The 11071-nt window shown below is 40.4% G+C and overlaps 1 protein-coding gene across 1 annotated transcript; it reads right to left on the reverse strand.

Moving 5' to 3' along the window:
* Positions 1-7415: 7415 nt before the first annotated feature.
* LOC132141834 (sialic acid synthase-like) lies at positions 7416-10963 on the reverse strand. The gene is made up of 6 exons (XM_059551499.1): positions 10770-10963; positions 9889-10104; positions 9524-9623; positions 8749-8903; positions 8256-8522; positions 7416-7849 (listed from the first exon to the last, which is right to left on the reverse strand). Exons 1-6 carry the CDS (start codon positions 10899-10901, stop codon positions 7640-7642), a joined length of 1080 nt encoding a protein of 359 aa, XP_059407482.1. The 5' UTR covers positions 10902-10963; the 3' UTR covers positions 7416-7639.
* Positions 10964-11071: the final 108 nt, after the last annotated feature.

Below are 11071 nucleotides of genomic sequence, written 5' to 3' on the forward strand. Positions count from 1 at the left end.
AATTTGAGCGTCATAGAAAACATTCATGTGACAGTTCACCTCCGATTTTGTTGCTGATTTGAAATATATTAAATATGAGTGTGTCAAGTCTGCAATTATTACCATGCATGCACTTGCATTCTGCGCTGTTTTTTTTGTTTCTCACTCTGTTCTTTTCCTAATTTTACAAGTTGCAAGTTACAAAAAACACAAGCAGTGTCTGATCACGGCCAGGTGTTCTCCGAGTCCGATGACTCCGATCGCATGGGTATTATACACAATGTTAAACAGACCCGGGACCCGAAGTAATAGATTCGGACCCGACCCGGACCCGGCTGATCATTTAAAATATAGACCCGGACCCGTACGGGTCCCGGGTCGGGTCCCGGGTCGACGGGTCTCGGGTGCACTGCGAAGACCTCTACCCTGATAGGGCGTTGCAGCAACGTGGGATTGCATTCGTATCAATCTATAATGAATATAAACATGGTTTGTCATGAAAAACTGATAGGGGGCTGCATATAGGGGGAAAAAACACCTAACCCTAAAAAAATTCTAACAAAAGGTTTCTCAGCTGTTTTTTGTGGTATTAGGTGTCCTTAATAACATACTAAAAGTTTACCAAAGTTTGACCACTAGAAAGGTGTAATTTTCAAGATGGTGTCCAAGTTCAAGTTCAAGTCTGCTTTATTGTCAATTTCCACATGTACAGTACATACATACAGAGAATCGAAATTGCGTTACTCTCAGACCCCGGTGCATACAGATAACATTAACATTAAAGCCTAAAAAATCTAGATCAAATATAAAATGTAGATACAACTATACAGTAAGGGAATGTAAAATAAAAAAGGCATATAATAAAATTAAAAATAAAGTTAAATAAAGCAGCGCAAGGCAAATGACAGATATAGTGCAAATCAATGAAGTGAACAACAGTGCAGATAAAAGATTTTTAGCGCAAAAAAATCCCTTATTTAAAATATCTTATTAAGTCTGATTAAAGTGACAAGTGACAAAGGCCTCAAGAGCAGTTATTTTATTTAACTAACTGATGAGGTAGTGGAATGACGTCAGTTCCATGCTGAATGAGGTAGTGAGCAGACCAATGCTGCACAAAGTGACTAGTGCATGCCATCATATAATTAGTGTGGGGGGGGGGGGGGGGGTCATAGTTAAGTGGTGCCTGGGGCAGAAGAGGGGAGGGGGGGCAAGTTCGGGAGGGAGTTCAGCTTCCTGACAGCCTGGTGGATGAAGCTGTCCTTCTGTCTGCTGGTCCTGGCCTGGAGACTCCGCAGTCTCCTCCCTGATGGTAGCAGGCTGAAGAAGCTATGTGATGGGTGAGTGGGATCACCTGTGATGCAGAGGGCTTTGCGGGTGAGATGTGTTCCATAAATGTCCTGGAGGGAGGGGAGAGAGACACCAATGATCTTCTCAGCTGCTCTCACTATGCGTTGCAGAGTCTTTCGGCAGGACGCGTTGCAGGCGCCATACCACACAGTGATGCAGCTCGTCAGGATGCTCTCGATGGTGCCTCTGTAGAAGGTGTACATGATGGGGGCCGGGGCTCTGGCTCTCCTCAGTTTGCGGAGGAAGTAGAGACGCTGTTGTGATTTCTTGGCCAGTGCTGCTGTGTTTTCAGTCCAGGAGAGGTCCTCTGTGATGTGCAAACCCAGGAACTTGGTGCTGCTCACTCTCTCACAGTCGCACCGTTGATAGTCAGAGGAACGTGCTGAGTGTGTGCTCTCCTGAAGTCTACAACAATCTCCTTTGTCTTCTCCACGTTCAGAGAGAGATTGTTGTCACTGCACCACTTGGCCAGGCGGCTCACCTCACTCCTGTAGTTTGTCTCATCTTTGTTGCCAATGAGACCCACCACAGTCGTGTCATCTGCAAACTTAAAAATAAAGAGGTTGGAGTTGTGTGATGGTGTGCGGTCATGGGTCAGCAGAGTGAAGAGGAGGGGGCTCAGCACACATCCTTGGGGGGGCCCAGTGTTCAGTGTGATGGTGCTGGATGTGTTGCTGCCGACCTGTACTGCCTGAGGTCGTCCAGTCAGAAAGTCCAACAGCCAGTTGCACAGCGAAGTGTTGAGCCCCAGCTGAATCAGTTTATAAATGAGCTGTTGAGGGATGATTGTGTTGAATGCTGAACTGAAGTCTATGAACAGCATTCTGACATATGAGTCCTTTTTGTCCAGATGTGTGAGTGCTGAGTGAAGGGTAGTGGAGATGGCATCATCGGTCGACCGGTTGGACCGATATGCAAACTTGAAGGGTCCAGGGAGGGGGGGGGCAGACTTGATATGGTGCATGACTAGCCGTTCAAAGCACTTCATGAGGATGGGGGTAAGTGCAACAGGACGGTAGTCATTGAAGCAGGATGGAGATGGCTTCTTCGGAACTGGAATGATGGTGGCAGTTTTGAAACATGTGGGAACAACAGCCTGACTCAGTGAGATGTTGAAAATGTCTGTGAAGACAGTGAGTTCTGCTGCACAGTCTTTCAGTACACGCCCAGGGATGTTGTCAGGACCCGGAGCTTTGCGTGCACTGATCCTGCTGAAGGATCTCCTCACGCTGTCTGAGGTCAGCGTCATCACCTGGTCGCCGGGAGGAGGTGGAGTCTTCTGTGCAGTGGTGCTGTTTTGTTGCTCAAAGCGAGCAAAGAAGGTGTTCAGCTCGTTCAGCAGAGAGATATTGTTGTCACAGGTCCGTGGTGGGGGCTTGTAGTCCGTCATGGTCTGTATCCCCTGCCACAGGTTCCTAGTGTCTCTGCTGTCGCTGAATTGATGAGCTATCCTCCTGGAGTGCTGTCTCTTAGCCTCTCTGATGCCATGGGACAGGTTGGCCCTAGCTGTTCTCAGGCCCACCTCATCTCCAGCTCTGAAGGCTGTAAGCTCCTCTCTGTGTGGTGTAAACAACGTCCAAAATGTTATTACCTCGTGTTGGAAAGTTAATGTGTTGATGTATTTTTGGAAACACACTCTTTAGGTCAGCATGGTTGAAATCCCCAGCTATGATGAGAAAAGCATCGGGGTGTGCTGTCTGCTGCTCACTGATATGCTGGTACAGTTCATTTAGTGCGTCGTTCCTGTTGTTGATGATGTTGAACGGGGGAATGTATACACCGAAATGAGCAGTATAGCAGTATATTCCCTCGGCAGATAGAACGGCCGGCACTTAATAATCATAAACTCCACCAGGGGTAAGCAGTGTTTGCAGATCACAACAGTATTGCAGCACCACGCGTCATTGATGTAAACACAAAGCCCGCCGCCGCAGGTTTTTCCTCCCGCGACGAGAGCTCTGTCCGCTCGATAGCACGTTAGCTGGTTGAGCTGAATAGTGCAGTCTGGAACGCTGTTGCTGAGCCCTGTTTCCGTGAACACAAAAACACAACAGTCTCTTACAGTCCTCTGAGTTGTTCGTAGTAATCAAATGTAGTCCAGTTTATTGTCCAACGAGCATACATTAGCCAGTACGATGGTGGGGATAGATGGCTTGTGTAACTCCGTTAGCCTAGCCCGGATACCTCCGTGCTTACCCCTCTTCTGCTTCCTCTCACACCGCTTGTGGGGCCTCCGCTGTGGGCGAGATGCAGTAGTGGGGGTCGGTGATGGTGAAGGCCTCCGTAGCAGACCGAGATCCCGCAGCTGTTCCGCGTGCACGGTGTTTAACTGTAAAAATATGGTTCTGTCGACATCAAGCAGAAACTCGCGGCTGTATTTGCACTTACAGACAGGTAGACGCGACGACAACGTACAAAAACACTGCGACTCACAAGACAAAAAACACGAAAACACCGTTATGTCGGGACAGAGAGAAGATGGGCAGGGAGCCCTTAAAATATCCTAACTCCTTCATTATTTGACTTAGTCAAGTAATCTTGGTTTTCTGGGTCTATGAATCCATTGGACTTTTCTAAATTGCATTGAAATGATTACATACTTATGGAATACATGATTTTGTCAGAATACTGTAAGGTTTTATCATTGTTTGGGGTGAACCAGAGATGTAAACAATTTAGCCTATGTCATGTAACTCCTACTCAGTACGTGTTTTTTTTTTTTGCTAAAACACAGACTTTACATTCAATGTAAAGTTTTTGCACCCAAAAGTAACTTAAATTGGAATTGTAACTTTGATCATAAACAACCCAGAATTAGCCCGAACAGAGGCCTGTCAGGGTTTTGCACTGTCACTTTGTTTTATGTTTTTGTTTCTTGTGTCTAGTGTCAGCACATATTCTTGTTGGTTATTTTCTCGGCCATGTGCTCCTTTAGCCCCTCCTCCTTGTTTCCTCTTTACCACACCCTCTTGTTAGCCTAGTTGGTCTAATTGTGCTCACCTGCCCCTCCTTGTATTTTCCTCCCCATTTATAGTGCACCTTACCCTTTTGTGTTTGCTGGTCCGTGGTCATTCTCACCCCCCTCTGTCTGTGTCTGTGTCTGTGTCTGTGTCTGTGTCTGTGTCTGTGTCTGTGTCTGTGGCTGTGGCTGTGGCTGTGTCTGTGGCTGTGGCTGAATATGTGTCCGTGTCTCCCTGTCTGGTTGGTCTTGTGCCTTTGTTTTGTCTAGTCCTTGTGATTCTATGTTCTTGTCTTGCTCCTTGTTTTAGTAATTTGTTTGTTCTTGCCCTTTGCTTTTTCTTGTCTTGGTTCTTGGTTTTATTTGATCATTCTCTTAAGTTGGTTAAATTGGTAATTTCTTATTTTGTTACTTTTATTAGTTCATTGTTTTTATATTCTTTGTCTTGGATTTAACTTGTGTTTTTGTGGAGCTTTGTCCTGTGTAGTCTTGTGTTCGAGTTCCTGACCTGTCCCCATGTGTCCTGCCCTGGTTCTACCAGCCTGGTCTTGCTGCCTTCTCTGTTGCCCAAGTATTCTGCCAGTTGTTTTCTTAAGCCTTCCCTAGCTGTTCTATTTGTGTTCCTGTTGTGGTATCTGTTGTGCACTTCACTACCTCTTGTATCAGTCTGTCATGTCAATAAAACCTTGTTATTTCTCACTGCAATTGGGTCCTCCTTCCTAGATCCATGACAGAGGCCCATGTGTGAAACCTCTGTAATGGTCACTCATTTCAATTTGAATAAGGTAATACATACAGTATGTAATGCATCCTCTATAAATGTTTTTGAATATAAAGCTGGCATTATACTAAACCCAACAAAACTAAATACACAAATTTCAGCAATTCAGAAGATGGTGAAAGAATACTTACATTTGATATTGCTTGACTCATTGTAATCTTGTTGGCAGCACAGTGTATACCATTTTTCTCAAACAAAATTCAACCTTGACTAATTAAAAGAAAAGTTCTTTATTTTTTGTAACTTAATTCAAAAAGTAAACTTTTGCATATTATAAATTCATTGCACAAAAACATAAATATTTCAAGAGGTTTTTTGTTTTAATTCTGTTGATTACGACTTCCAGCTTAGGAAAATAAAAAATTCAGTATCTCAAAAATTTTTATATAAATACTGGGTACCTCCTGGGCTAGTTCAGAACATGTAACCACGATTATGGGAAAGACTTTGGACTTGACCGTTGTCCAGAAGACAATCATCGACACCCTCCACAAGGAGGGAAAGCCACAGAAGGTCATTGCTGAAAGTGCTAGCTATTCACAGAGTGCTGTATCAAAATATATTTATAGAACGTTGACTGGAAGGGAAAAGTGTGGTAGGAAAAGGTGCACAAGCAACAGGGATGACTTCAGCCTTGGGAAGATTGTCATGAAAAGCCGATTCAAGAACTTGGGAGACCTTCACAAAGAGTGGACTGAAGCCAGAGTCAGCGCATAAAGAGTCATCACGCTCCGACATCTTCAAGAAAAGGGCTACAGCTGAACTAGAAACAACATCAGAAGCATTTCACCTGGGGTAAGGAGGAAAAGAACTGGACTGTTGCTCAGTGGTCCACAGTCCTCTTTTCAGATGAAAGTAAATTTTGCATTTCATTTGGAAATCAAGGTCTGGAGTCTAGAGGAATACTGGAGAGGCACAGAATCCAAAGTCCAGTGTGAAGTTTCTGAAGTCAGAGATGATTTGGGGTGCCATGACGTCTGCTGGTGTTGGTTCATTGTGTTTTATCAAGTCCAAAGTCAATGCTGCCATCTACCAGGAGATTTTGGAGCACTTCATGCTTCCATCTGCTGACAAGCTTAAAGGAGACGCTGATTTAATTTTGCAGCAGGAATTTAGCACCTACCCACAGTGTAAAAACCACTTCCAAGTGGTTTGCTGACCATAATTTTACTGTGCTTGATTGGACAGCCAACTCACCTGACCTGAACCTCACAGAGAACCTATGGGGTATTGTGAAGAGGAAGAGAAGTAGCATCTGAAAAACAATACAGAGGAGCTGAAGGCCACAATCAAAGCAACCTGCAGTGCCACAGGCAGTAATTGCAAAAGGAGCCCCAACCAAGTATTGAGTGCATAATTAAAGCTACTTTGGAGATCTTGAACATTTCTGTTTTGTAAATCTTTTTTTTGATTGATCTTTGAGAAAATATTATATATATATATATATATATATATATAATTTATTTATTTTTTTGAGACACTGAAGCTGTAAGTCGTAACCATCAGAACTCAAACAAAAAACTCTTTAAATATTTCAGTTTGTGTGCAATTAATCTAGAATATAAAAAAGTTAGCTTTTTTAAATTAAATTACAAAAAAATAAAGAACTTTTCCATGATGTTAAATTTATTTACATGTACCTGTACTTAAGGGAAATTGTACTTATTTTTCCCATAAATATGCTTGTAACCAATTGCTTTAATATATAATTGGACTTGCAATCACTTATCTATCATGCAAATATGCTAATTAGAATATTACATGGCCAAAACATGTATCAGGTACCAATATTTCTGGTCTAGGAGGAATACGAAGGAGTAATGATCATTTTAAGGTCCTGGCGCCTGCCATATTGAAAACGGGGCCTTTCTTGCAGTCAAGCTTTGGTAAACTTTTAGTATGTTTTTAAGTACATTTGATACAACTGTAAACCACTGAGAAACCTTTTGTTAGAATTTTTTTGGGGTCAAGACATATTTTCAGCTGACTATGACACTAGTGCCTTTCACAAAAAGAAACATGCTGGACATTCAATGTCAATTGAAAGCAAGATATATGTGTAATTTTAGCTGACAGGGAAAAAGACTGCTTTTAAAATAAATAAATAAATACTAGTAATATCCTGCTAATTCAATAACACTTTCATGTACCTTGGTATTTAAATGGTACTCAAAGACAATTATGATAATACCATGTTATACATACAGACAAAAAAAAAAAGATTCATGGTATTACCATGGCAAGTATCCACAAACAAACAAAAACTTTCATTTATTTATGCATATCAATAAAATCCTACACATCTTGGATATCATTAATTCATCTTCAAAATGAGACAGATTTCCATTGTTTTAAGTTCCATTATTTATTCAACAGTATTTGGCAAATTTTAACCCGTATAAACAAAATGAATTGGGTCTTATGGTATATACAGCATTTGTTATATTATTGCGTTTGTGTAATGACTGCATAACAATTTGAACTGTGGTTCTATAATAATGCATTTAAGTTTGTCTAAAACATGTCAATGAAGACTGATGAAGACTGACAGACTGCGTAGACGGTTTTCCTCAAGCTTTGGCTTTTTTGCCGTAGTTGTCGACTGCATCCTCAGTGATGCTCTCATCCTCCTCGATATCTACGGTCACTTTCTTTCCCACCAGCTGAAAGATGTCTTCCGGAGCTATACCCTTAGGTTCTGCTACTTTCACAGTCATAATTCCCAGGGTTAGTTCTGTACCTTTTGGGATGGCTGTCTTTGCCACCACAGACTTCCCGAGCTAGAGAGGAGTGAAAGATGGAGAAGAATTATAGAAATGTTTTTTCAGAGTGGATTAGTTGAAGACAATGTGGTTGTGCTGTTCAAAACAAAACAACCCACTGATATAAAAAAAAGAAAGAAAAAGCCAAGTTAAAGAAGGAGTAGCAATACTAGGTAGCCAATGGATAAATGTGAAGGTAAAAAAAGAAGAAAAGTTAAGACCGGGTGTTTTTGAAGGAAACGGGACGAGAACAGGAATGCAGTGGAAGGAATCATAATTTTTAGAGTTAGTACTTAGGGAAAAATCCCCAACCCTAAATGTGAGATATAATAATAGTGATGCTCGTCTCTTTACATCACTCATGACATGTGAACATAACATGAAAAGGAAAGGAAAGTATTTTAGTTTGTAGCTCTTCTTGTACCTTGTCATGGCATGGCACCTCACAGGGCAGCATGCGTTTCACCCCAGTGCCCAAAGCTTTCTCCACAATGCGGATCGATCGCACCAGCTCAGCCAGCTCTGCAGGCTCCAGAGATGCTGCATGATCACTGCCTTTCCAGGTCTTGTCCAAGGTCACATGGCGCTCCACGACCTTTGCTCCCAGTGCAACTGCTCCAACTGTGATGCTGACCCCACTTTCATGGCCTGAGTAACCAATGGGAATGTCTGGAAATTCTTTTTGATATTCCTATAGGTTGGGGGGGGGTCATGTACAAAATTATATATAATTTTACTTTAAGGTGACTTTGTGATATTCATTTATATAATCATAATAATAATTATTTAGCTAACCATATAGTTATATTAGAAAACGTAAAAGTGCCAAACATAGGGATTCTGATTTTGATACACAAGTGCTGTACCTGAAATATATCAAATGGCTTCATGAGTTTGAAAAGAGCTGGTTTCTTTACCGTGATAACCCGCAGGTTGACGTCCTCAGGTTCCAGTGGATATGCACTTGTGCACTGCAGGATGCAGAAGTTTTGGTTGTGTTCCTTCACAGTTTCATAAACACGACGCATGGTCTCCATGGACTGCATCCCACTGGATACTACCATGGGACGTCCTGAACACACACAGACAAGCATCAGAAGTTCAGATTGTTTCGTAATTAGTATTAAGAATATATATTTGAATTAATAACATTTATAACCTATGCATGTTTTGATTTAGTAAAAAAAATATAGTATAAACATATGGGTTATATTGTGAAAAATTATTACAATTTAAAATAACGTTTTATTTTTCCACTTTAATATATTTGATATTGTAATGCTTAAAAAGATTGTGGAAACCTGGATTTTTTTTTGACAAATAGAAAATTTGTATGAAATGGAAATATTTTTAATATTATAAATGTCACATTTGCTCAATTTAATGCATCTTTGCCGAATAAAAGTATTAATAAAATCTTAGAACAGTAGTCAGTAGTATATATTTTATTATGATTTAATTTTAATTTAATTTATATATATGTGTGTGTGTGTGTGTGTGTGTGTGTGTGTGTGTGTGTGTGTGTGTGTGTGCGTGCGTGCGTGCATATATTTTTTACGATTTTTATTTATTTGACATTATTAAACATCTTTAAGACAGTTAGCATTTTTTAAACGTTACAATATCTTACTGATTGTTTGTGATAATTTCATTAAAAATAATTATAACAAATAAAAAACACACAAACTGTACCTTTTTGAGCAGTTTTTTTGAGGTAGGGAAAGTTGTTGGTGTCTCCAGATCCAACTTTGAAAAAAGGCACATTGAGCTCATGCAGGAATTCTACAGCCATCTTTAAAACATGACAGAAACAATACAATTAACTTAACATTCTTGGTTAGTATCATGTAAATGCTGTAGTATAAAAACAACAACAACAACAACAACAAAAAACAGTAATAATTTCAAGACAAGTACCACCAGATACCAAATCATCCCATCTTTCCTTGTTATGAGCAGTAAGTCTGAAGCTAAAATATAGTATCAAAATTAAAATAATAAAACAAGTTAGTAGTCTAATATTCCGCGCATGCTTGCTGCGGCTGTAACCCGCTCACCTCGTCCATTCCGGACGCAGTGAAGAAGATGCCCACTTCTTTAGCGTACTGCTGCAGCTCCCTGTACTGCTCGTGGCTGAACTCTAGATGGCGCTTGTGCTCTCCGTATGTTTTCCCCCAGGAGTGTTTGGAGGTGTACGGCCGCTCCAGGGCTTTCTTATTGAACTTAAACTCCAGCTCACTCTTCTGAAACTTAGCACAGTCTGCCCCGCAGTCCTAGCAAACGAGCAATAGTTGCATGCAATAAATAAAATACATAAACAATGTAAAAATAACAATACCTTAATGTAATGACGACAGAAAAAAAAAAAGAGTAAATAGTCTTATACTATATATGAAGACATTTATATCATTATATGGTATATTATTATAATATAATTTACATTTTTAATAATGTCATTATGAATTGAATGTGCAATATGTACTCATGGCTTTCTTTCAGAAAACACAAAATAATAATAATATAAAAAAACAAAGTTTACAGCACCTGTATCTATTAACAAAATGATAAAACTATGTTTATGACCGTATAATCTTATTAAACGTCTTTATAACTGCAGTTGTGATTTAAGCGTCAAAAGATATTCCACGCCAAACTTCCAAAGTGTGAGGTAGTGATATGAGACGAAGCAGTTCTGAATGAACATTTCCAAGTATTTAATGCTCCGTATCAGATTCAGCAGCAGGCTGACACCTGTCCTGACTGTACCACAGCAACTGCTGGGAGGAAGGTTAAAAAACATGAACTATTGCGAGCACTAACTAAACAGTTCCCGTAACAATTAAAAAGAATTTCCAAAACTTTTTTATTATTATTTGTAGGCTAATCGCTAATGATAAATGCATCGTACCGATGTAAATAAATATAAATACACTCATACCTTTGCCATCTTGATCATTTTCTTGGCGATTTCAATGTCTCCCTGATGATTCTGTCCGATTTCTGCAATAATGAAACACGGGTTGTTCCCTCCGATCACGCGACCGGGACATAACTCAAACTTAAGAGGCATTTTAAATCCAAAGGCGCGCGCACACACACAGTTAGAAAAGCTACAGATATCACAGGAGTGGAGTCACTGCTTTACACTATAAAAGACTTTACACGCGTCAGCGAGATGAAAAAGACCCCGTAGAACTTCCGGGTATATTTGTACACACGCCCATGCGTTTCAAAATAAAA

Source organism: Carassius carassius, chromosome 6 (assembly GCF_963082965.1).
Source record: "Carassius carassius chromosome 6, fCarCar2.1, whole genome shotgun sequence".
Classification (NCBI taxonomy): domain Eukaryota; kingdom Metazoa; phylum Chordata; class Actinopteri; order Cypriniformes; family Cyprinidae; genus Carassius; species Carassius carassius.

Coding starts and splice junctions, on each gene's coding strand:
- LOC132141834 (XM_059551499.1), bottom strand. CDS start 10,901: ATGCCTCTTAAGTTTGAGTTATGTCCCGGTCGCGTGATCGGAGGGAAC. Junction 10,105..10,769: donor AAATGATCAAGATGGCAAAG/GTATGAGTGTAT, acceptor CTCGTTTGCTAG/GACTGCGGGGCAGACTGTGC. Junction 9,624..9,888: donor CTGCGTCCGGAATGGACGAG/GTGAGCGGGTTA, acceptor CATGTTTTAAAG/ATGGCTGTAGAATTCCTGCA.